General features: G+C 40.7%; 1 protein-coding gene across 3 annotated transcripts in view; it reads left to right on the forward strand.

Annotated features, from left to right (window-relative positions):
* The window catches only part of PLEKHG1 (pleckstrin homology and RhoGEF domain containing G1), a 291,716-nt gene extending 266,599 nt beyond the window's left edge, over positions 1–25,117 (forward strand). For all 3 annotated transcript variants that reach the window (XM_064292170.1, XM_023548536.2, XM_023548512.2), the window contains 6 exons: positions 2,884–2,917; positions 4,928–5,023; positions 6,228–6,266; positions 12,736–12,758; positions 15,452–17,099; positions 23,497–25,117. In XM_064292170.1, the coding sequence (XP_064148240.1) occupies positions 2,884–2,917; positions 4,928–5,023; positions 6,228–6,266; positions 12,736–12,758; positions 15,452–17,099; positions 23,497–24,554 (2,898 nt within the window). In that variant the 3' untranslated portion in view covers positions 24,555–25,117. The remainder of the gene's footprint in view (positions 1–2,883; positions 2,918–4,927; positions 5,024–6,227; positions 6,267–12,735; positions 12,759–15,451; positions 17,100–23,496) is intronic.
* Positions 25,118–26,358: the final 1,241 nt, after the last annotated feature.

A 26,358-nucleotide genomic window follows, 5' to 3' on the forward strand; every position in this document is an offset into this window, starting at 1 on the left:
CTATGATTATATGTTGCTGCTCTCAAGTGGAGAAAAAGGTTATTAGAGATAAAGTGGTCAAGGAGCTAAGGCCAGGGTGGTGATGGATTTTCCACATGGCTGGTGAGATGGTCCATGGTGGGCTGAGGCGGAGGAAGGTAGAACAGAAAATGAGGTGATGATCATGAGAGAGCTGAGTGGAATTCTCCAAGAAAGGAGAGAACCTATTTTGCTCTCTTTGTCTGCTTTGGAAAGAGTTTGAAGCTTGTTCTCTGGGATTGTCAGCGAAGACTTTGTCCCCAGGAAGTGAATGTGTGTAGGTATGTGCTTTGACGTAAGCCTGAGTTCATTTCATCACAGTGTTGTGTGATGCAAGGTGGCTCATACAAAGAGGTGGCTATGTTTTCCTGGTGGTTAGTCACTTGCTTGCTGGCTTTGTGCCTTGGAATGCCCTTCTGAGCAATGGTGAAGTGTCTTTGACAGACCCCACCTATTGTTTGCCGCCTTCTGGGAAAATCAAAATTGCTAAGGGGATTCTTAAAGGCAATTATAGACCATAGCAAAATAAGAATAGCTTACATTCCTGTCCACTTTCTTCCCACAGTAGGTATGTGCATTCTCGACTGCTTTTCCTTTACATATTAAAATGGTTAATATAATCATAGTAGAATTATTCTTTTTATCCACGTTGCTGATCCTTTTAGAATCCAAAAATTATATTTTCAGCTATAGCTTATTGAGCACACATAACCTGTGCTAAGTACTTTATGTTCATGATTCACCCTCAGCAGAGCACCTAATGACAGGTCTCATTCTCCCCATTTTGGAGAAATGAAAACAGAGGCCCAGAGACATTAAGCAAACTGCTCACATTTATGCAATTTGTGCATGGCAGAGTCAGGACTCAAACCCAGGTCTGCCTGGCTCCAAAGAGCATCTTAACCAGTAACAATGAAAACATACTTATTTAATATACTTTATCCACTATTTTTTATCTAAAAAAAAATAAAAAATAGTGGATAATTATAATGTTAAAATAATTTTCTATCTTATTTAAGTCGATTCCAACTCATAGCAACCCTATACCCAAGAGACCCTATAGGATAGAGTAAAACTGCCCCTTATGGTTTCCAAGGAGCATCTGGTGGATTCGAACTGCCAACATTTGGGTTAGCAGCCAAACTCTTAACCACTAGGCCACCAGGGATCCATTATTAGCTTAGTGCCGCTCAACCCCTCGCGTTCCTTTAATTCTGTGATGGTCCATGGCTGACCCCTAGTGGAAAATGTGTAAATATTACTTTTTTTTTTTTTAATTAAATGTCAAGACAGGGTTGAGGTTCTTGAAGTCAGGTTTGTGGACACCAGGGAACTTCTTGGAAACGACCATATCACTCATTCCTTTACGGTATGTAAACTGAACGCTTGTCCAAATTACTTTAACTGAGCTCTCTGCTACTAATCCTAGAGACAGAGGGATTTAAAAGTCAGAGAATAAAGGTGAAGATAAGTTTAGAACCACTTTACTTCCATTTCGTATGTTAACATGGTTCTGTAAATGCACTTCACAGAAACTGAGTTAACATTTGTATTTTGGTTTAATTCAGATTATTAATCTCAAACTTTGAATGTAGGATAGAAATACCAGTGTTATAAAAATCTAAGCATTTGTTTTCTCAACATTAAGATCATGGAATTAGTGTTTGGTTTTTCTTTTTAAATTAAATATAGTTGCGACTTACCCTAAATATTTTTACAGTGATATCACAGATTGCACCAAAGTATGAATAAAATTATTTTTTAAATGATTTTTAGCATAGTACCTGTAGGTTATATTACTTTTGAAAAACAAAGATTACATTGAAGAGGCAAGAAAGGCTACCTAAACTATTTTCGTGTTTGAATCCTTGGGCAAAAAGATTAGGGCAATTAACTTATTTTTTTATATTTTTCTAAACATCGATAAGATATGGCAACTGAAACCACACAAAAGATATCCCAAAGCATTAAACTTCAGAAGATTGGGGCTAGGGTGGGGGGAAGTAACTGTGTGTGCAGAAAGCAGGGGCCAAGGTTTATCCTGCGCAGTCCCTCAGGGAGAGTGGATAGACTCACTTTTCTTTGCGTGCCTATCATTTGATCCTAATTAACAGCATCTCTGAAAGGAAGGTCCTATTGTCCCATTTTACAGTTGAGGAAACACATTCAGAAATATTCGGAGGATGCATCTAGTTAAGTGGCAGAGGTGGGGTCCGAATCCTCCGTGCCCTTCCAGCCCTTCCCCCTCACTGCAGAGATGGTAGGTTCAGGGGCCCTGTGGAGAACAGAAAGAGTTCTCCATAATAACTCAGCCTTTGGAAGGAGGGAGCCACTTAGCGGAAGCTTCCAGTAACCTTTTTGTGGTGAACACAAAACAGTTACAAAGCTCCAGTGATACAGGGAGAGCTGGGGAGGTACAGATCCCAGACCCCATGCCTCAAGCTTTTGGTTCAGTAGATCCGGGTTGGGGAGCAGGAATCTGTATTTTTTAATAACCTACCCAATAGATGCTGATGGTCTGCCAGGTTGCGAACCTCTGACAAAGATGTCGTCTTCTTTCCTTTTCATTTTTGTTGTTTACTTTCTTTTTTGTTTCTGTGTTTTTATTTCCTCTCTTGAGCATCAGTTATGTGTCATCTTATACCCACACGGGGGCGCTCATCTGTTTGAATCCCACTGAATTATGTATTAACACCTAAAAGAAATATTGATTTTTTTTTAACCTTGTAAAAATCCACTTGTTCAGGTAAGCTAAAATCTATATTAGTACTGGCAGTTTACCTCTGCATAAATCTGTGTTAATACTAATAGTTTAAAGGGAAGAAAAATATAATTGCAACAATGGCTGTACTTTCTCTGTTTCAGGCCAAGCAAGCACTACTTGAAATGGATGCTATCTGTAAGTTTTGACTTCTTAATACAGCTTGAAAGTTTATTGTCCACTTGTACGTATAACATTTTCTACCTTAGAGTTTATAAAAGCTTCAATTGTGGGAAAAAAAAAAAATAGCAGCTCTCTATTTGCTGTTTTGGAGCCCTGGTGGTACAGTGGTTAAAAGCTCCACTGCTAATCAAAAGGTCAGCAGTTCGAAACAACCAGCCGCTCCTTGGAAACCCTATGGGGCAGTTCTACTCTGTCCTGTAGGGTCGCTATGAGTTGGAATCAACTCAACGACAACGTTTTTTTTTTTTTTTTCTTTTTCTTTTTTTACTGTTCTAATAGAGCAGCAGACAGCATAATCTTTTCTTAGCACATCAGCTTGTTTCTAATGGATTTCTGTCACATTATCTGTGAGTCACTTGATGGCAGGCCACAGACCTAGGTTTCTGTATCAGCCAACAATGTAGGACGTGATTGCAGGGTCAGCTCTCCCCACCCTCCCACGCCACCAGAACACAAGGCCCCACAGTCACCTCCCGCTCCTCCCACCCCTTAAAAGCGCCATGTTGCCCATCTGTAAGGAAGACACCAACTACATAGCCGTGGCTGTTCCTGACAATTCTAAACTCTAGACTCACACCCACCCCATGTCTGCAGTTGTATTTCTAGGCAGAGGATGAATACCTATTAAATAAGACGTCTTCAACAGCACATCTCACATCCTCGTTATCTCGTAGATTAAACAGAATAAACATAGAAAACACTGGCTTTAAACACTCACGGCCAGGTCTTAAAATGTTTCTACTTGTACTAAAGCTTACAAAATAACTTTCGAGGACTCTTACCTCAAGTGTAAACACTTACTCCTTTCCCCCCTACCCCAGCTTGCCAATTCTTAAAAATTGTTAATAATTAAAAAAAAAACCACAAGTAGAAATATGAACAGCATTGTCACCACTGTCCATTTCCAGATCACTAGCTGTGGCAGTTTGCACATGACTATTAACCTAAAGATTGGCAATTCGAACCCACCTAGCAGTACTGTGGAAGAAAGACCTGGCCATCTGCTCCTGTAAAGACTACAGCCAAGAAAACCCTGTGGAGCAGTTCTACTCTATAACATATGGGGTCGCCATGAGTCAGAATCAACTCTACAGCAACAGATTTACTCATAGATATGACTCCACACTTCATATCCAACAGATCCTGAGAAATCATGGCCAGTCGTCCCTACCAGGGTGCTAGGTTGAGGCTAATTCCCATGTTCTCTAAATCCCCACACTGTATTCCAAGAAAATCTCTTTAAGATTGTGTTTTAAGAGCACTCTGAAGAGTAGGCCAGGCCACGGATAACCAAAAAAACAATAAACCTGTGCCATCAAGTCAATTCTAACTCATGGCGACCCTAGAGGACAGTGCAGAACTGCCACGTAGGGTTTCCAAGGAGCGGCTGACAGGTTTGAACTACTGGCCTTTTGGTTGGCAGCCAGGCTTATAACCATTGCGCCACCAAGCTATGGATAGGTCTGTGCAAATTGGGAGGAAAGTCAGAGGAAGATGGGGGCCTAGAGGAGTCAGCTGTTACTGTGACTGCCTCAGTTCAACATTAGTTGCTCACTCCCAGTCCTGTGCTAGCCCCTGAGCATAAGGAATTATTTCAAGCCACTAATTGGTGCCACGTGCATCTCACCTAGGCCCAGGCCAAAGCAGCCCAGCCTGAGACAGTGACCTTATTTACCCAGCTCTGGGTTAAGAATTGGCTGGGTGTGAACAGGGCAGGCCAGTCCTTTGGCCCAAGTGACTTCATTCATATAACTCTGCCTCTGACACTGGAGAAACATACTGTGGTCTTTGTGTTGTTAGGCACCTTGAGATACTCATTCAGCACCAGTAATAGGGGTAGGGGGACTGTATTCATGTCTAATGAAAAAGAAAATAAATCAATACCTGTCCAAAAGAAGTCATGACAGTTTTCTGAGACGTCAGAAGACACCTCATTCTTGCTGGTGCGTGTGGTTGTCTTCACAGATCACCCAGGCTTCTGTTACAGTCCAGAGGGAGAGTCGAAAGCCATCTGTGGTTCAAAAGAAGGTTCTGCTCCATATCGGCTGAGAAGAAAATCTGGTGAGTAGGATGTTGTAGTCAAAATTTAGTAATTATGGGGGACTATAATGGAGCCCTGGTGGCACAGTGGTTAAGAGCTACAGCTGCTAACCAAAAGGTCGGCAAGGGATGTGGCTGGTAGGCCTTGTGTGGGGTTTGAACTAAAAAAACAAGATACGGAAGGATTTTAAGCAATGAACAATGAGAATATCTGCCTTTGGAAAGAGAACTCTGGCTCCATATGGAGAATGAAGTAGGCACGGAGACCAGCTAGAAGGCTATCACACTAGTCTGGGTGAGAGATGGTGAGGGCTTGAACTAAGACAGTGGTGGCTGGGATGGTGAATTATTGGGAACCCACAAGACTGTGATGGGTGGAAACAGGAGAAATTTAGAATGATGTGCTAGTCTCTGCCTACCTTGGGAGGATAATGTCAATGATAACCGAGATAGGAAATGCAGATAAAGGAACAGATTTTGGGAGAAGATAAGTGAACTGAGTTTGAGATATGTGGAGTTTGCTAGGTCTATTTGGGAAATGTCAAATTGGCAGTAAGCACTTGAGGTCTGAAGCTTGGAAGGGGGGTCTGGAATAAGAGTATAAATTTGAACGTTTGCCATCAAGTGAATTCCAACTCATTACAACCCTATAGACAGAGTAGAATGCCCCATAGGGTTGCCATGGAGTGGCTGGTGGATTCAAACTTCCGACCTTTTGGTTAATAGTGGAGCTTTTAATCACTATACCACCAAGGCCCCTGTCAGCTTATAAACCTGTTACCATCAAGTCAATTCCCACTCATAGCGACCCTATAGGACAGAGTAGAGCTGCCTCATAGGGTTTCCAATGAGCAGCTGGTGGATTTGAACTGCCAGCTTTTTGGTTAGCAGCCATAGCTCTTAACCACTCTGCCACCAGAGCGCCTATCAGCTTGTAAGTGGTAGTTACAGCTAAGGAAGCCGCTCTGCTAGTTGGTAGGCTTGGCGAAGCAGTATTTTGCATCTCTGTTATGTGACTCTTGATTCCAAAGCTTTACGTTTTTTCTGCAACTTTGACTAGTAAATGTACTGCTGCTGAGTAACTCTAAGCAATGTGGACTTGGGTAAATTTGATAAAAAGTATCTGGAGCTCAATTAATTTGCCAATAAACTAATAATTTGCTTATAAATAAAAAAAATCATGATTTGGTTTTGCAAATGATGCTGGCTTTATTTCTTCTCCCAGAACCTTCTTCGAGATCACATAAAGTTTTGAAGACCAGTGGTAAGTGCTGAAATATCTTTTCCTCATTCTTGTCGGTATCTGCTTAGTCAAACCATATATAAAAAATAAACACCAGATGAATTACAGATTTTATTGTAAAATTGACTTCTATAAGTAAAAGTGACCCTTTATAAAATGTAAAGCTAGATGACGTGTCTTAGTTATCTAGTGCTGCTATAACAGAAATATCACAAGTGGATGGTTTTAACAAAGAAATTTATTTCCTCACAGTAGAGTAGGCTAAAAGTCCAAATCCAAGGCATCAGCTCCAGGGGAAGGCTTTCTCTTTTGGCTCTGGAGGAAGGTCCTTGTCCTCAATCTTCCCATGGTCGAGGAACGTCTCAGGCACAGGGACCCCGGGTCCAAAGGACACACTCTGCTCCTGGTGCTGCTTTCTTGGTGGTATGAGGTCCCCACTCTGCTAGCTTGCCTTTCCTTTTACCTCTTGAGAGATAAAAGGTGGTACAGGCCACACCCCAGGGAAATTCCCTTTACATTGGATCAGGGAGTGACCTGAGCAAGCGTGTTCCATCCTACCCTAATGCTTTTAACCACAGGCAGAGATTATGATTTATAACACAGAGGAAAATCACAAAATGGAGGACAACCACACATGTCCTAACCAAGTTAATACACACATTTTTGGAGGGACATAATTCAGTCATGACATGACATAAAATATTTATAACATAAATGTTGTTGTTACGTGCCATCAAGTCAATTCCAACTCAGTGAACCTATGGGTTAGAGTAGAACTGCCCCATAGGGTTTCCAAGGAGTGGCTGATAGATTCGAACTGCTGACCTCTTGGTTAGTAGCTTAGCTCTTAACCACTACACCACCAGGACTCCATAACATAAATAACAAGTATAAAAAGGTAGTATACCTATTATATCAAGAAATTACACACATTAAAAAGAAGGAAGAAATGACTCTTCTTTAAAAGGCAGAAAGTATAATTTAGCAGTTTCACAGAAGAAACAAATTGCCAATAAAATGAAAAAACAAAAAGTCACCTATATTAGTAATCAGAAACCACACATTTAAATGAGATAGCTGTAGGGAAAAAAGGTATGAGCTTGCCCAAAAGATATAGAAAAACAGGCACTATTTGATACTATTGGTAGGAGAGTAAAATTTTGCAACCGTTTTGGAGCAAAATTTGGTAATACTCATTAAAATGTCAAATGTGTATCCCCCTCGACACAGGCATTTGACTTTTAGGCATGTATAAAAATACTCACCCCAGTATGAATAGCCCTTTGTACGTGTGTGTTGTTCGTAGCATTTGTAAAAGACACTACATAAAATGCTCAACTTGTGGGAAATGATTACATAAATTGCAGTACATCCATACAATGGAATATTCTGCAGCTGTTTAAAAAAATGAAGTAGATCTCTACGGACATGAATGTCGACATATATTTAGCAGAAAAAGCAATATTACATATATCATTTTTATTATAAAAACAACAATCAAAAAAAGAGCAGGAGTGGCAGTATTAATCTCTGACAAAATAGACTTTAAACCAAAATCCACCACAAAGGACCAGGAAGGACGCTATATAATGATTAAAAAGATCACTACGCCAGGAGGACATAACCGTAATAAATATTTATGCACCCAACAACAGGGCTCCAAAATACATAAAACAAACTCTAACAGCATTGAAAAGAGAAGTAGACAGCTCCACAGTAATAGTAGGAAACTTCAACGCACCACTTTCGGTTAAGGACAGAACATCCAGAAAGAAGCTCAATAAAGACACAGAAGATCTAAATGCCACAATCAACCATAGACATATACAGAACACTCCACCCAACAGCAGCCAAGTATACTTTCTTTTCCAACACACATGGAACATTCACCACAGTAGACCACATAATTAGGCCACAAGCAAGCCTTAACGGAATCCAAAATACTGAAATATTACAAAGCATCTTTTCTGACCATAAAGCCATAAAAGTAGAAGTCAGTAAGAGAAGAAGCAAGAAAAAAAAATCAAATACATGGAAACTGAACAACACCTTCTTCAAAAAGGACTGAGTTATAGAAGAAATCAAAGACGGAATAGAGAAATTCACAGAATCAAACGAGAATGAAAACACATCCTACCAGAACCCTTGGGACACAGCAAAAGCAGTGCTCAGAGGTCAATTTATGGCAATAAATGCACACATCCAAAAAGAAGAAAGGGCCAAAATCAAAACATTAACCGTAAAACTTGAACAAATAGAAAGAGGGCAGCAAAAGAAGCCCTCGGGCACCAGAAGGAAGCAAATAATAAAAATTAGAGCCAAATTCAATGAAATAGAAAATAGTAAAACAATCAAAAGAGTTAACAAGACCAAAAGCTTGTCCTTTGAAAAGATCAAAAAAATTGTAAACCATTGGCCAAACTGACAAAAGAAAAACAGAAGAGGAAGCAAATAACCCAAATAAAAAATGAGATGGGCGATATCACAACAGACCCAACTGAAATTAAAAGAATCGTAACAGAATACTATGAAAAATTGTACTGCAACAAATTTGAAAACGTGGAAGAAATGGACAAATTTCTAGAAACACATTACCTACCAAAACTAACACAAACCAAGGTAGAACAACTAAATAAATCTATTACAAAAGAAGGGATTGAAGAGGTAATAAAAAAAATTCCCAACAACAAAAAAAAAGCCCTGGCCCTGACAGCTTTACTGGAGAATTCTACCAAACCTTCAGAGAAGTATTAATACCACTTCTACTACAGGTATTTCAGAGCATAGAAAAGGATGGAAAACTCCTGAACTCATTCTATGAAGCCAGCATAACCCTGATACCAAAACCAGGTAAAGACACCGTGAAAAAAACAAAAATTACAGACCAATATCCATCATGAACATAGATGCAAAAATCCTCAGCAAAACTCTAGCCCAGTAGAATTCAATAACATATCAAAAAAATAATTCACCATGACCAAGTGGGATTCATACCAGGTATGTAGGGATCGTTCAACATCAGAAAAACAATCAATGTATTCCATCACATAAATAAAACAAAAGAACCCCATGATCTTATCAATTGATGCAGAAAAGGCATTTGACAAATTCCAACGGCCATTCATGATAAAAACTCTCGGCAAAATAGGAATAGAAGGGAAATTCCTGAACACAACAAACGGCATTTATACAAAGCCAACAGCCAACATCATCCTCAATGGAGAGAGTCTGAAACCTTTCCCCTTGAGAACGGGAACCAGGCAAGAATGCCGTTTATCACCACTCTCAGTCAACATTGTGCTGGAGGTCCTAGCCAGAGCAATAAGGCAAGAAAAAGCAATAAAGGGCATCCAAACTGGTAAGGAAGAAGTAAAAGTATCCTTATATGCAGATGATATGATCTTATACACAGAAAACTCCCAAATAATCCACAAGAAAACTACTGCAACTAATAGAAGATTTCAGCACAAAGTATCAGGGTATAAGATAGACATACAAAAATCAGTTGGATTGTTCACCAACAAAGAGAACTTTGAAGAGGAGATCACCAAATCAATACCATTTACAATAGCCCCTCTTTAACGGATGGCACTGGCATAACTGGATATGTATCTGCAAAAAAAAATGAAACAAGACCCATACCTCACGCCATGTACAAAAACTACTTCAAAATGGATCAAAAACTTAAATATAAAATCTAAAGCAGTAAAGATTATGGAAGGAAAAATAGGGACAACGCTAGGAACCCTAATATATGGCATAAACAGAATACAAAACATACCTAACAATGCACAAACACCAGAAGAGAAACTAGATAACTGGGAGCTCCTAAAAATCAAACACTTAGGCTCATCAAAAGAGTTCACCAAAAGAGTAAAAAGACAACCTACAGACTGGGAAAATAAATTTGGCTATGACATATCTGATCAGAATCTAATCTCTAAAATATACAAGATACTGCAAAACCTCAAGAACAAAAAGGCAACCCAATTTAAAAAATTGGCAAAGGATATGACATTCAGGTGGCTAACAGATACATGAGCAAATGCTCACGATCGTTAGCCATTAGAGAAATGCAAATCAAAACTACAGTGAGGTACCATCTCACCCCACCAAGGCTAGCATTGACCCAAAAAACACAAAATAAAATGTTGGAGAGGTTGTAGAGAAACCGGAACACTTATACACTGCTAGTGGGAACGTAAAATGGTATAACCACTTTGGAAATCGATTTGGCGCTTCCAAAACCAAACCCAATGCCGTCAAGTCAATTCTGACTCATAGCGACCCTATAGGACAGTGTAGAACTGCCCCATAGAGTTTCCAGGGAGCGCCTGGTGGATTTGAACTGCCAACCCTTTGGTTAGCAGCCATAGCAGTTAACCACTACTTCACCAGGGTTTCCAAGGCACTTCCTTAAAAACTAGAAATAGAAGTGCCATATGATCCAGCAGTCCTGCTCCTTGGAATATATCCTGCAGAACTAAGAGCCCTCACACAAATAGATATATGCATACCCATGTTCACTGCAGCACTGTTAACAATAGCAAAAAGATGGACACAACCTAGGTGCCCAACAACAGATGAATGGATAAACAAATTATGGTATGTACACACAATGGAATACTACACAACTATAAAGAACAATGAGGAATCCACGAAACATCTCACAACATGGTTGAATCTGGAAGGCATTATGCTGAGTGAAATTAGGCAGTCGCAAGAGGACAGATATTGTATGAAACCACTATTATAAGAACTCAAGAAAGGTTTAAACACAGAAGAAAACATTCTTTGATGGTTAGGAGGGAGGGAGGGGGTATTCACTAACTAGATGTTGTTGTTGTTAGGTGCCGTCGAGTCGGTTCCAACTCACAGCGACCCTATGCCCAACAGAATGAAACACTGCCTGGTCCTGAGCCATCCTTACAATCGCTGTTATGCCTGAGCTCATTGTTGCAGCCGCTTACTAGCTAGTAGACAAGAATTATCATAGGCAAAGGAAAGGGCGACACACCATATAGGGGAAGTCAGCATCGCTGTACTAAAACAAAAGCTATGAAGTTTCCTGAACACAGCCAAACACTTCGAGGGACAGAGTAGCTGGGCTGGGGTCTGGGGACCATGGTTTTCGGGAACATCTAGGAAAATTGGCATAGTAAAGTTTATTAAGAAAATGTTCTGCATCCCACTTTGGTGAGTGGCGTCTGGGGTCTTAAAAGCTAGTGAGCAGCCATCTAAGTTGCATCAATTGGTCCCAACCCACCTGGAGCAAAGGAGAATGAACACCAAAGACACAAGGAAAATATTAGCCCAAGAGACAAGAGGGCCACATAAACCAGAGACCCCATCAGCCTCAGACCAGTACTAGATGGTGCTCAGCTACCACCAGTGACCGCCTTGACAGGGCATACAACCGAGAGTCCCTGACAGAGCAGGAGAAAAGTGGGGTACAGAACTCAAATTCACATAAAAACACCAGACTTAGTGGTCTGACTGAGACTGGAAGAACCCCAGAAGACACAGCCCCCGAACTCTCTGTTAACCCAGAACTGAAACCACTCCCGAAGCCAACTCTTCAGACAAAGATTAGACTGGACTATAAAACATAAAATAATACTCGTGAAGAGTGTGCTTCATAGTTCAGGTAGATACACGAGACTAAATGGGCAGCTCCTGTCCAGAGGCGGGATGAGCAGGCAGAAAGTGATAGAAGCTGGTTGAATGGACACAGGAAATCCAGGGTGGAAAGGGGGAGTATGCTGACAAAGTATAGGGATTTGCAACTAGGGTCACGTAACCATATATGAAAAATTAATTTTACCTGTAAATTTTCACCTGAAGCACAGGAAAATTTTTTTTTTAGAAAACCGCATCGAGGTGTGTGTATTAGGCAGGCGGTGGAAACTACGAAAGATGAACATCAAACCTTTAAGTGTAGTTACCTGGAAAAGCCAGTGGCCATCTGGTCGACTCCAGCTCACGGTCACCTCACGTGTGTGAAAGTGGAACAATGCTCCGTAGGGTTTTCAATGACTTTTCATAGTAGGTGGCCAGGACTTTCTTCTCAGGCACCTCTGGGTGGTCTCAAACTTACAGCCTTCTGGTTAGCAGCCAAGTGTTGACCATTTGTACCACCCAGGGACTCTGTGGTTACCTCTAGGGGGTGGAATTTGTGGAGGAGGGTTTGATCACTTTTTGCTTTATATGCTTCTGAAATTAATTTTTAAAGATGAGACACACATGACCAATCAGAACTTCCGAAATTAAGAAGATACTTCACATTCGGACAATCTAAGGTTGTTTTACATAAGTAGGATAATGGAAAATTGTCACACCAAAAATACTTTTAAGTACAAAGAGCCCAGAAGCCTTTTGGCCTTCAATTATTAGCAATAATTGAAAAATTCCTTATAAAATGTTAGCGGCTATCTATGTGTGAGATCTATTTTTTATTCTCGAACTTAAAAAAATTTTTTTTTTTTTCCAGAAACAGCACAGGACATCCAAAAGGTAAGCACTATTTACATTTCTTATTTTGAAATGTTTGCTTTAGGTGCCTTTTGTAGGTACTCTTCCCTTTATAGGAAACCCTGGTGGCGTAGTGGTTAAGTGCTACAGCTGCTAACCAAAAGGTCAGCAGTTTGAATCCACCATGCGCTTCTTGGAAACTCTACAGGGCAGTTCTCCTCTGTCCTATAGGGTCACTATGAGTTGGAATCGACTCAACAGCAGTGGGTTTGGTTTTTTTCTTTTTTTTTTCTTTATCTGTTTCAACCCCAGCCTATATTCCAAGTGCGAGCAATTATTTTACATTTTGAAATAGATTAAATGAGGGCTCATCCTTATCGACCTCCTCCCTCCCTGCTGTTTCATCTCTTAGAACTAAGGTGATTACTTATTCACCCTCCTGCCCTGCCTCTGGCCTTAGAAGCTGTAACCGTACCTCAGGATATAACACCTGCAAGGACTAGTGTGATCCACCCCACCTTGCTCTTTTAAGGCCTGAGTATTGCTCGCTTCTGGAAGCGCTGGCCTTCAATCCCAGAGAGGAGGGTCCTTTCTGAGACCAAGGTCCTGCTACGTGATATAATGAGTCTTCCCTTACCAAGTTTTTCTTTTTCTTCTCTGCTGAAAGGTTAGGAGAAGAGGGATTTGTTTTAATGTGTTGAAAATGGTAGGCACTATGAGTCGGAATCGACTCACAGCAACCGGTTTGGTTTTTTGTTTTTACTGCAAGATGTACATATAAATTTATTAGCATGATGATGACTAGGTATTGCATCCTGGCCTGAGTGGTTTGTCCAGTGTCACCACTGAACAATTGACTTAATTAGCAATTCTTGAGGAATGGATCATGGCTTCTTGTTCACTCTTAGAAATCTGTAAGGATGTGGCTCTGTAAACCTTTCCCGAAGTTCCACTTGCACCATTCCCTAACACAGGGCCAAGGTGATCCTGTTGATAAAGGCCTTACCTTTCAGTTAAAGCCAATAAAATGTCTAAAAATCAATAGAAACATCATTTTCATGGCTTAGGGTATGTGGATTTTTTTTTCAATTACTGCATATTTTTATTTGGAAGCTTTTTTGAAACCTATTAACAGTAATTGGCTCATTGCCCTGAAAGATGGCTTGAGATTTAGATTTTTTTTTTTTTTTTAATCTACATTGTTTTCACAAATGGAATCATTGCAGAAGATGCCCTGGACTTTGAAGCAGCCCAACTGAGACCTTGGAGCCCAGCCCTTCTCACTTAGATGGAGCAGTCACTCCATGAAAGAAAGAAGGGTCCTAGAGTTACAATCTCAAGCGCTTTTTAGAAACTTTTTCCAGCAGAGATCCAACCAAGGCTCCATACGGGGACTCTGAAGACCAGAAAGAAAGAAAAACAGCAGATGTGCTTTTTCCAATATAGCGAAATTCCATTTCCCAACAGGAGCGTGCAGAATGTATACAAAAAGCAGATTTACTAATGAGTAAAGAATTAATAAAAGGAAATATTCCTTGACGGTAACTTAATAGCTCTTGCTTCTCTCAGGATTGTAATCAATTCCCAACAAGATCCAAAATATAAATAAATATCCTGAGACCAAAGGTAGATGATAGATAATGAAAGAAAGAAAAATACAGAAATTCCAAGGAAATGTGTGTACCAGATTCCTTGACAAGTGATGGAAGGTTCTTGCAAATTTGACATCCCCAATATCTAACTATAACTATAGTATTTTGATCAGAAAATACATCCTGGGTACTAATTAGTTTGAACAGGCCTTAACCCTTTCAATTCTTTGAAGCTTATTCTTATACTTACAGAAGAGCGTTAGAGGGTAATTAACTCTCTGCATAATTCAGCCCCAGCAAGAAAGGTTCCAAGTTATAAAAGACCCCATTGTTTTCTTTGATTAGAAATAGTTAATGCCACTCATATTTGACTTTCTAACAGGCAAATAAATATTACTTAATTAAATGAATTTTGAAGGAAAGTTTAAAAATTTCAATAGTGGATTAAATTACAACCTTGGAACAAAAGGCTCTTTGCCAAGAGTCTATAAACCAAGGTAATGCTGGTTAGGTTCATTGTAGGTCTGCAAATTTAAGGAAACCTTTGGGGTGTGCAGTGGGGTCACTGACAAGGACTTTTGAATTGGAAACCACTATAAGACTCCTCGCAAGTCCAGGATGGGTCTAAGGTTCTAAGAAAGTCCTTGATAGAAACCAGGTATCATATAATCAATATTTGCGAAGTGTACACTGGACTTATATAAAGTAAAAGCTTTCTGAATTTAGCTGATATGCTGCAATGGGGCAAAGGTTTTGAAATCAGACCTGGGTTGAGTCCTACTTGCTACTGGCTAGGTAGAGCAAGTTACTGGCTCTCTATGAGCCCTAGATTTCCTTGCTCTGAAACTGATACAGTCATATCTAAGTCACAGAGCTACTGCGAACATTAACTTTGAACAATGTCTGCAAATGGCGTAGCCTAGTTTCTATATAAATATTAGTTACTGTCTTTTCTGCTCCTTCCTTTAGCAAAGAACTGAAGTGCTTCTCAAGACAATTAAAAGCAACTATTTTTACCCATCATTTTCTTTAAGAGTATTATAGTCTAAGGGAGAGACAGTAGGTAAATACAAGAGAACGTCAGATGCTATGTATCTTCTCCATGGTGTTGTCACTCAGTTGCTATATTTCTGACCTCCTCAGGCCTCCAGAGAGAACGGGCCTCCCCAGCTGACTTCAGCAGGGCCACCTCCTGCCCAGAGGACCAGTCAACCGAGCAGCTCAGCCATCCTCAGCGTGCTGGGCGGGGGTGGTGCTGTGAGAAACATCTGGACCGACCCTCAGATCAGGCAAGCCTTGTTCCCCAGTCAGCGGGCCCCACAGGAGAACGAGGACGACGAGGATGATTATCAGATGTTCGTGCCGTCCTTCTCCTCTTCAGACTTGAACTCCACCAGACTGAGCGAAGACAGCACTTCAAGTCGCCCTTGCAGCTGGCACATGGGACAGATTCAGTCCATAGAGGCCTCTGGCTCTGGCCACAGGGTTGTTAGGAGGGCCAGCAGTGCCGGTGAGAGCAATACTTGCCCTCCTGAGATAAGGATTAGAGACAGCGATGGCTCTCAGTACAGCCCCGGAAGGGAGCTGCAGAACGGGCCTACCACTGAAGGACAGGATGCCATGACTTCCTTTGGATCCTCTGTAGAGTTGACTTTTGATGATCTAGACCATGTTTATGATAACATAAGTTACGAAGACTTAAAATTAATGGTTGCTAAACGAGAAGAAGCTGAATCCACTCCCCAAAAATCAGCCAAGGACTCTGTTCGCCCCAAAAGCACCCCAGAGTTAGCCTTCTTCAAGAGGCAGACTGGCCGAGATAAGAGTACTCTCCACACAAGAAGAGATGGAACTCTAACAGGTAGAAAATCATCTAACCAAAACACCTATGACCTCAAGGTTGTGGAGGAAAACGTCTATGACACCATAGGACTCCCCGAGCCACCATCTCCGAATTTCCAATGCAGCAGCCTAAAACGACCAAAGAGGAGCACCTTTTTAGGTCTGCAGGCTGACTTTGCATGCTGTGACAGCCTGAGGCCATTCGTTTCCCAGGACAGGCTCCAGTTCAGTGAGGAGGACGAAATGCCCTACCACCAGGGTCCCTCTGATAACAATTATCTGAGTTTGCTGTATAACTCTCCCAGCTGTAACTTGTCCGTAACTGACAAGTCCATATCTGATAAACTGTCGGAAGAAGTTGATGAAATCTGGAATGACCTTGAAAATTACATCAAGAAAAATGAAGACAAAACTAGAGACCGTCTCCTAGCTGCGTTTCCTGTTAGCAAGGACGACGTGCCAGACAGGCTGCACGCGGGGAGCACACCTGAGCTGAACAAGGACAGGGCCCATTCAACATCCACACTGTCACTTCCGGAGAGCCATACTTTCCTCACCCCTGTGAAAAGCAGGGCTGGCAGAGCTAGCCGGGCCAATCACCCATTGGACGAAGGCCTGATTTCTAAAGAAGGCTCCGTTGTGAGTCTTAATCGGCTCTCTCTGGCCAGTGAGGTACCTCCTATGGAAAATCCCTACGACTTGGCCATCAGCAGTCTGTCCCAAACAGACCCAGAAATCTCTGAGCCTGGGACAGAGGCCTCAGATAAAACAAAAAGCAGGGTTTTTTTGATGGCTAGGCAGTATAGCCAGAAGATCAAGAAGGCAAATCAACTTCTAAAGGTGAAAAGTCCAGAGCTGGAGCAGCCACCAGCCAGTCAGCAGCATAATTTGGTACACAAAGACCTGGCTGCCATTTTAGAAGAGAAGAAGCAAGGAGGGGCTGCCATTGGTATGTTCACCGTGCTTTTCTTCTTTCCTGATAGTAAGATGTGAGCATAGTTTTCAGATTCTAAAATGTCCTTAAAACAGATACACGTGTGATCAGATTGTCAAATGCTGTTTTCAGATTCTAAAATGTCCTTAAAACTGATACGTGTGTGATCATGTTGTCAAACTTTTATGATGTCAAAGATCACTGACAAAGCTATTACTAATCTTTTCACTTCACTTCCAGTGAATCAAATAAAGGAGAAGTATAAGTTTATAAGTTAGAGCTTGATTTGGCCTAGTTGGGTTTTGTCGACGTGTAACATTGTCATTATAGGATTGACATTTTAAGAAAAAGGTTTCTTTAAGATAATCTAAAGTATGAAAAATAGCCACCAGTTTTAACCTGTTTCAGTAATTCATTAGGAGGAATAGTAGATTATGTAATCTTTTAAGGTTTGGAAGCACGTGGACTTGGGTTGCTCTTGCCTCTAGAATTCCTGACAAAAATGCCTACTCATTCTAACTGTAAGGAAAAAGAATCTTGCTGACACTTTTCTTAGTTGTTCACGCTACAGCCCACTTAGTTGTGTTCTCATTTATTTTGGTTACTATTTGATTTTTTTAAATAACTATTGTAAAGCATACCATCTCATTCGCTTCTTCACATATGCTTTCAAGAAGTGTAATTCTGTAGTCTGGCCTCTTTTGGGGGCAGAACTAAACCAAGATCTCAGGTATGATACCGGAAACATTAGGGCTAAGGGAATGAGAGGTTCCTGGTTTGACTTCTTCCTCCGCTGTGAAGAAGGACGTATCCGCTGGCTACCATAGAGAGGGTTCTGGGGGACAAAAGTTAACAGTGGCCACAGTGGAAGAGCATCCATTTGGAAAAGGTACATCATTGTCATGGAAAGAAAAATCCCCAGGGGCGACTGTTCTCACCTGACTAGCTGTTTGCTCCTAGGCCCAGAGAGATGTCTGGGGTTCGGCCCAGGAATCTGCATTTTAAAACATTGCAGCTTTTACTTTTACACCGTAATTTTTAAAACATGCCCCAGGTTTCCTGACAAAGAACCACCTTAATACAATGACAGGAGTTAAGCCTCCAATAGAAAATAGAAACCAGATGGCTCAGTCTCAGGACAGGTTTACATATGGTCTCTTGATAACAGTATGGAGATTTGGCCAGGTTGACACTGATGATGTCCTTTCCCTGGGATGGATTTATTTATCTCCATGGAAACCAAAGGATAAGCGGGAGGAGATAGTCAAGTCCTAAGTAAATCTGGAAGTACGTGACAAGAACCCACAGGGCTTTTTGTTTGTTTTCTTAGTTTGGGAATATTTAAGAATTATGCAAAGCTTTGATCTTTTCTAGAGCTAATCATACAGTAAAAAACAAAAAACAATTGCTGTAGAGCCAACTTTCTCCTTTGAGCTCTTTTTCATTTTTTTTTTTTAATAAAATAAAGGTCTCAAATGATTTTATATGGATGTGAGAGAGAATAGATCACACGTATTTTTCTCCTTGCAGTAGTATGCTTAAAGTAATTCATGTCCATTTTCAAAAGCTAGTGTTGTTAAACTGGTTCGTTGTTATACTTAGAGAAAGTGACCGGGCTCCCAGCTGCAGAATGACTATTTTTTCAGGCATGGATAGCAATTGGAAACAGTTGTGTATTAGCAAATTAGTGATTGAAACCAAATGACCGAATCTGGGCTGGGGCCAGAATTCATGGCAGCTCTTCTCAGGATAAAAGAAAATATGATACAAATGTTTCCGATGACAGAGGGTTATGCTGGCAGAATATCATTTAATGAGTAGTAATTGCCTGGGCCTGGTTGTTCTGATTTTGGTTTGGTTGTTTTGAATATGGACCATCCATTAAAAGCAAGAATTCTAACCTTGGTAGAAGCACATCCTTTCGAGAATAAACGTAAGGTCTTACAACTAACTTCAGTAGTTGTCTTTTTTATCCCCTTGTTAAGCATTAACTGATTTCAGTTTGGGGGTTTCTTTTATTTCTTTTCCGATTTAGTTTATTCCCATTTTCGTTTTACCTCCTGGTGTCTTCTTGGGATCCTATAGGACCTTTTCTCAGCTTTGCGTCTGGGTCCTTTCTGACATGGTTGGCTACTATCGACGCTCTCCCCAGCAGAGAGGAGATTCTCTCCACAGTTGTCTTCTGAGTGGTGTCTTCCCTGCTGTCTGGCAGGAGCACGTCCCTAGGGCCTGCCATCTCTGGGACCTGATGCCTCTGCCATCTGGGTGGATCGAGACCACTTCCTGTGCCCACTCGGCATTCAACCAGTTGACATGATGACCCCTTTTCTCTCTCTTGTTTATCTGGGCACAGGACATCGTAATCGAATGGACCGATTCTCCAGACTTCTTCGTGTGGGCCTTGCCACTTTGCCAGGAGCTTGCTCTCGGTGTTGTGCAGAAGGAGGAGCGCCCTATTCACCTGCCGAAACTCTCGAGCATCTTTATTGAACTCTCTAGCCGGGGTCTATAGGCCCTGGGTCAGATATCCGCCTAGCATCACCCAACCAGGTCTAGTTGCTCCCACATTTTAGAGGCTATTGTCGGTCAGCCTCCCCCTGATGGTTTCTGAGGCCAAGGATGCTTTTGCATTCCTTTTTTTTTTTTTTTTTTGTTGATGTTTCACGCGGGAGAAAACTCCATAGCAACTTGAGAAAGCTTTCTCCTGGTGAAATACAGGAGAGACAAAATAGCATTTTATGCTTTGTCTATATCTGAAGCATACATCAGAAACGTTGATTTTAATCCTCTGTCTTAGAAACAGCGTGCTTCGTACTTCCCTGAGCAAGGAGCACTTCCGGTTTTTACCTACAGCCAGAAGAACTCTACCTTTTAAACGTGCAAAAAGGGAAATGAACCAAAGACAGCCCTGGGGCTGTCATTAATGATAACGTACATGTTATATACAGACTATTATTAATACCAGAACTAAGAATGAGGTGGAGCCTTGATCCAGCTGATTAACACCAAGCTTTTTAAGCTAGAGGTGTCATGTTGGGCTAGCCATTTCCTAGGTGTCTGGCTAAGGAAATCTATTTAATGATAGCTGTTGGTATCTTTGATTCACATTGGCATCAAATTAGGCTCCTTTATTATGTCAAGTTGACACACACACACACAACTTAGAAGGCATGTTATGTTGTCTATGCGGTGAGATACTTTTTATTCAAAGTTATTAAATGGCCAACTCTTCATTATCCAAAGATAAAAAAAAAAAAGTACCTATTGCGAGTTATCTTTCGGAGTCCCTGGGTGGTACAAATGGTTAAGCACTCAACTATTGGCTGAAAATCTGGCAGTTCAAACCCACCCAGAGGTCCCTTGGAAGACAGGCCTGGCAGTATGCTTTTGAAAGGTCACAGCCTTGAAAACCCTATGGAAAGTGGTTCTATTCTGACACAGATGAGCCCGCCATGAATCAGAATGGACTCCACAGCACTGAATAGCAACCTTATGAGTTACCTACACTCCTATTTTAATCAAAGGCTGTCTGTCTTCCTGCTTCCTCTTTTCCTGCTATGCGCCTGATTTCCATGCTGCCTTTCCACCCTTGGCCTCAGGAAACACACATCCATTTTTAACACTATGCTTAAAATAAAAGGAGGCAGTTGGAAAATTATCTGAGTAATGAAGTACCTATTGAGACCACTTTGGTCTAGAACTATGCTACACACTTTGTGGGGATTTGAGCAAAATGTACCATGTTGTTCTCCAAGATTAAAAAACTCAGACCATCTGGAATAATAAACTAGCCCATATAAAACAACTAGCAACACACGATTGTGTGTGTATGCACAAGCAACCAATAGCTAAGTACTATGGCACACACTAAATCTATAAAACTTCAGATAAATCAGTTAAAAAGGGATTTCTGGAAGGGATAGGACTTATGGTGGGTCTTGAAAAATAGGTAGATTTGATTAAGCAAGGGGAGAAGAGACTGTAATGAGGAAGACAAAGGCATGAGAAGTACTGTGGATATTTTAGATAATACATGGTTTCAGATTATCTGGACTACCATGTTTTAAAGTCAAGAGCTGATTATTCTTATAAAACTTTATAAACTGGTTGCTCTTACGAGTTTTGGTACTGGAATAATTCGACTGATTTTTTTTTTTTTTAAGCTTCCACTGCTTTTCCCAAAATTGTCATCTTCTTAGAACCTAGTGAAAGTTCAGAGTCTTCATGACTCAGCTGTGAGATCAGGCTCAGGGCTCTAGTATATTTGAGAATGGGTTTGGCAGAACCATCTGATTTTCAGATTGGACTGCCAGCCAGTGACACATCTAAAGGCAGCCGCCTTTGGTTGAGCATCACAGTTGCTGAGACATAGATTTCAGGGTGGCTAAGATGGGTGCAAAAGAGCCCTGGTGGTTAAGAACTTAGCTGCTAACCAAAAGGTTGGCAGTTTGAACCCACCAGCTGCTCTGCGGGAGAAAGATGTGACAGTCTGTGTCTGTAAGGATGACAGCCCTGGGAACTCTATAAGGCAGTTCTGCTCTGTCCTATAGGGTCACTATGAGTTGGAGTCAACTTGACGGCGAAAGGTTTTGGAAGATGGGCACCTTGGCATACATGTAGCCTTTGAATCTCTTAAGTGTATTGCTAAATCATAATTAGGAGGAGTCTTTACTGCCCTTTAAAAAGTAGTATCTCTAGTTTTTGTTACTAGACCTTCTGAATTAATAATCTCTGTAGGACAGAGGCCTTCAGACTATACCTAGGGCTCTCACGGCACAGTGGTTAAGAGCCCGGCTGCTAACCAAAAGGTCAGCAGTTCAAATCCACCAGCTGCTCCTTGGAAACCCTATAGGGCAGTTCTGCTCTGTCCTATAGGATCTCTATGAGTCAGAATCAACTCAACGGCAGTGGGTTTGGTTCTTTTGGTTTGGTCCTTCAAAGGAATTTGAGTTTGGAAACCTAAAGGATCTGAATATAGAATTGATATTGAGAAGTTAAACATACTGTTTACTCTCATTGCAAGGGTGGGGGTTGAAGGTAGGTTGAGGGGACTGAGGGGTTGCAGTTAAAGGTCCCATAGAAGGATAGCAGGTTTCCTGTCCTCATAGAAGAGAGACTCCAAAAAAAAGAGAAACTCAATTAAATAAAAATAAATAAATAAATTAGTTAAGTTTATTGAATGATTTACTGACAACAGTTTACTAAAAGTATAAATAGCTTACTGAAGAAGAAAACATAATATCACCAGGTGGTTGTTACTATATGTGGTATATAATACTTTCATAGAGATTGTGAAGATGTGGTCCAGGCAGTTTATAGGATGTATGGAGTTCTTTCCACTAGCCATTCCTTGGAAACCCTGTGGAGCAGTTCTGCTCTGTCTTGTGGGTCACTATGAGTCAGAATCGACTTGATAGCATTGATTCTGGGATGGTCCAGTGGGTCCTCTGATTGAGGGTGGGGGAATGAGGAATGGGGAGCAACTCTTAAAACTGACATCTCTGAGCTCCTCTCTGAAATAGCTGCTGGCCCAAGAGAACACTCTATCCACATCGTGGTTCAGTTAATGTCTTTAGAAATGTCTGTACTCAGAAGTGAAGCAGAGGGGAGAATGGGCTCATAGCTTAATTTTAAGTGGCAGAAACTTTCTGGAAGTAACTGCCAAATGACTGTCTGGAACCAATAATAGAGAGCATTGGATTATCAACTATATGCCCAGATGATTTATTCTTAATGTCTTAGAGGCCTAGACTTTCACACCTGACTTCCTGGGGATGGAAAAGGAGATGTGAATTAATTAATAAATGTGGTTTTGAAGTACTGAAGGGAGGACCTTCCATAGACATTGGTTCTCCAGATAGTGGCCATGGAGGGCTGCCTAGAAACGGGAAGTCTGGAACAGCAGCCATGAGCAGACTCCTCTGGGATTAATTGACTAAGAGCAATCAAGAGTAGTGAGAAGTCATGAGTAGCCTTTGCATTCTGGGTTGTGGTCATGCTTCTTTTAATGACTACTTGAGGTACTTTTCATTGACTAGGGCTTAAGTGCTGACTTTGCTTGTTACGATGCCCGTTTTCAGCATTGATGCTACTATTTCATGCTTGTAAAGAAAAAGTAAAAATTTTCATTACATATAATGGATGCTTGCAGACCTGCTGTTGAAATAAAATAATCCAGAATTATATCAAATTAAATGTACTTTTAGGTGACATTTTCATTTGTATTAAACTATGGATTATTTTATTAGTTTGTGTTGCTTCGTGTTCAGCGATTACTTATCCTCACTTCAAAGCCTTGTCTACTGTTTAAATTTTTTTAAGTATATTGTTTGAATGTTATGTTCTTATTTTTAATCTTTGCATAAAAAGTTAATCCTGTGTGTATTTATATCTTTCCATATTTGCCTTCCAGGTGCCAGGATTGCTGAGTATTCCCAACTGTATGACCAGATTGTATTCAGAGAGTCTCCACTTAAAGCTCAGAAAGATGGCTGGGCCTGTCAGCAGGAACCCTCAAGCCTCAAGTCCACACCACCTTCCCAGGCTCAACACAGTAATGAAGACTGGCTTTTGCATTCAACCTACAGTAATGGAGAATTAGCAGATTTCTGTCCTCAGCCAGAGCAAGACTTAAAGTCAAAATATCCCGCTGTAGAGTTCAGTACAAAAAATACTCCCAGACAATTGTCCACAGCTTATTCTGTGCCTTCTCTTCAAACCAGTGACCCTCTGCTGGGCCCCATGCAGAGACACAGTGTGGTAGTAAGTCAGCCCAACAAAGAGAACTCATGTCAGGGCCATCTTTACAACTCTTTGGGCCGGAAAGGAATCAGTGCTAAATCTCAGCCTTATAACAGGTCCCAGTCTTCTTCCTCAGTCTTGATAAACAAATCATCGGACTCTATCAGCTACCCTGATGACACGGGAACGCAGCAGCTACTGTCTTTACACAGAAGCTTCAGGTGTGACAGTCACCAGGATTTGCTGGTAGGTGTTGCTGACTCATGTCAACAGGACACTGGAAAACGCTCAGAGCTCACACTCCAAGACTCGCAGAAGGTTCTGGTAGTCAATAGAAAATTACCCTTAAGTGCCCACATAGCTACCCAGAACTATTTTTCCAACTTCAAAGAGACTGAAGGAGATGAAGATGACTATGTGGAAATAAAGTCAGAAGAAGATGAGGCAGAGTTAGCTCGTAATCGCAGAAGACAATCTGACCCAAAGGTGACAGGGGCTGACTCCTTTGATGGTATCTGCAGCAACAGTACATCTTACTCTTTAAATAGTCCTTGCACTCCAAAGAAGCCAATAAATAGCAAACTTGGTCTTTCACCGTATTTGACATCGTACAACAATTCTGACAAACTGGATGGCTATCTTTGGAGCGGGCCATCTCCCAATCAACAAAATATTGTGCAGTCTCTACGAGAAAAATTTCAGTGTCTTAGTTCGAGCAGCTTTGCCTAAGTTCTTAATAGTAGCTGCCTGAATTGACTTCTTATGCTCATAAATTACAGATACTGATGAGGTGTTTAATATGTACCAGGTGAAAACAATTCTGTAATGACCGTAAGTGTGTAATATACTTTCCTTTACAGCACAACTTTTTGAAACGGCTGACCGACAGCCAGGACTGTACTGTAGCAGATGTCAGTATCTACCATATGTTTTCTGATGCTGATTATGTTTCATGTAAGTCAATCTTACTTGAAAATTTTTAGGCATTTTTTTAACATGATGGCCATGATATTTTTTTTTCCGTATCTTGACAATAGTGGCCAGACTTTAAGAAATGCAATAATTCTCTAGTATTCACTGGAAGCCCCGAGTAGTTTTATCCTAGGACTCAAAGGCAGCAAGGAGGCTTTTTCAAGTATTTTGAAAGGAAACTAGATTAAGAGATTATGCCTAAATCTGGCATTTCTGTTACATTCATGGCAAGGCCCTAGAATAACGTATGCCAGAGATTTCTAATTAGAGTGTAGTCTATGCTGCCCATTTTAGAGTCTGTATGCTGGTTTTTTTTTTTTTTTTTTTTTTTATGCTGGGTTCCTACGTCAGTTCTTAATGATGCAGAAATTATGTGACTGTTGAAAAGACTGGAATGTGGCAGGACCAATTTGCTCTAAGCAAAAATCCTTAGCTGTGTTCCTGGACAAGGCCTGGATAATGTGCTGCTCATATTGCTTATTTTATGATTTCTTGGGTAAAATAAATGATTCCCTTCATGGCTTAAAGAAATCCATGTTCAATAAAATGCCAATTGACTTAATTTTGAGAAAAATGGGATGACATCTGGGATCAACTAAATTTTCTCATATTACAGTTAAGCAAGCTAAACAAACTCCCCCATACCAGCAAATAACCAACACAAAGTCAACCTTAAGCTAAAATAAGACAAAGCACTTTAAAGTAACTCTTGCCTGAGCAGTTTTTCCTAAGTACCTTCATGAGTCTTGAATTCAGCTAAATGGCCTCATTCCGGTTCTGAGGAGCCATTGACTGCAGGAATGTGGCAAGAATTTGTTTTCTATACCAGACACAACGTGGGGGCCTTTTTCCAATGTTTGGAGACATATAAAAGGACAGAATCTTTGGTTACTAAGTTCTAAAATGACATCTTACTTTTACGTTGTAACTGTGGTCTTTAAAGAGCAATTGATTATGATCAAATATACTGATCTAACTCTTCATGAAAGGAACAGAAAAACAAAGGCAAGACTTTGAGGAAAAAGCAAAATCAAAGATGTTAAAGAAAAAAATGGAGGCAGAGTTCTTACTACTTTTATAGGTTCAATTTTATTGAAGATTCCAGTTAACAAAACAAGAATATTTTCTCAGAGGGTAGAGTTTGTATTCTCATTTTAAGCAATTTTAATCCCGTGTCCTCTGTCAGACCCTCTCCATTTCCATTTTAAGAGATACGGTAACGTGTGCAGAAAAGGGAGCTAGGCTTTTCATTTAAAAGGTAAGCAATAATTTGAACTAGTGACCTCGTACCATAATTTTTTCCCCCTTTTTAAATCCTATGACACTTTGTCTTATAAAATGTGACCATTCTTACTTTACAAATAGGTACCCAAGTCATTCATTTTTCTTGTTAAATAACAAAAAACACTCAACTCAAATTTCTTCTCCAAACTATTTTCTTCTTGTAGTTTAAAAAACAGAGTCTGTATTGAATAGCACGGTTCTGGAAACATTCCTTCTTTCCATTGCCTTCGTTTAAACATCGTGCAAGCTTTCTAGATTAAGCAATATCAGGGAAAAA

This window comes from Loxodonta africana, chromosome 1 (genome assembly GCF_030014295.1).
Source record: "Loxodonta africana isolate mLoxAfr1 chromosome 1, mLoxAfr1.hap2, whole genome shotgun sequence".
Taxonomy (NCBI): Eukaryota; Metazoa; Chordata; class Mammalia; order Proboscidea; family Elephantidae; genus Loxodonta; species Loxodonta africana.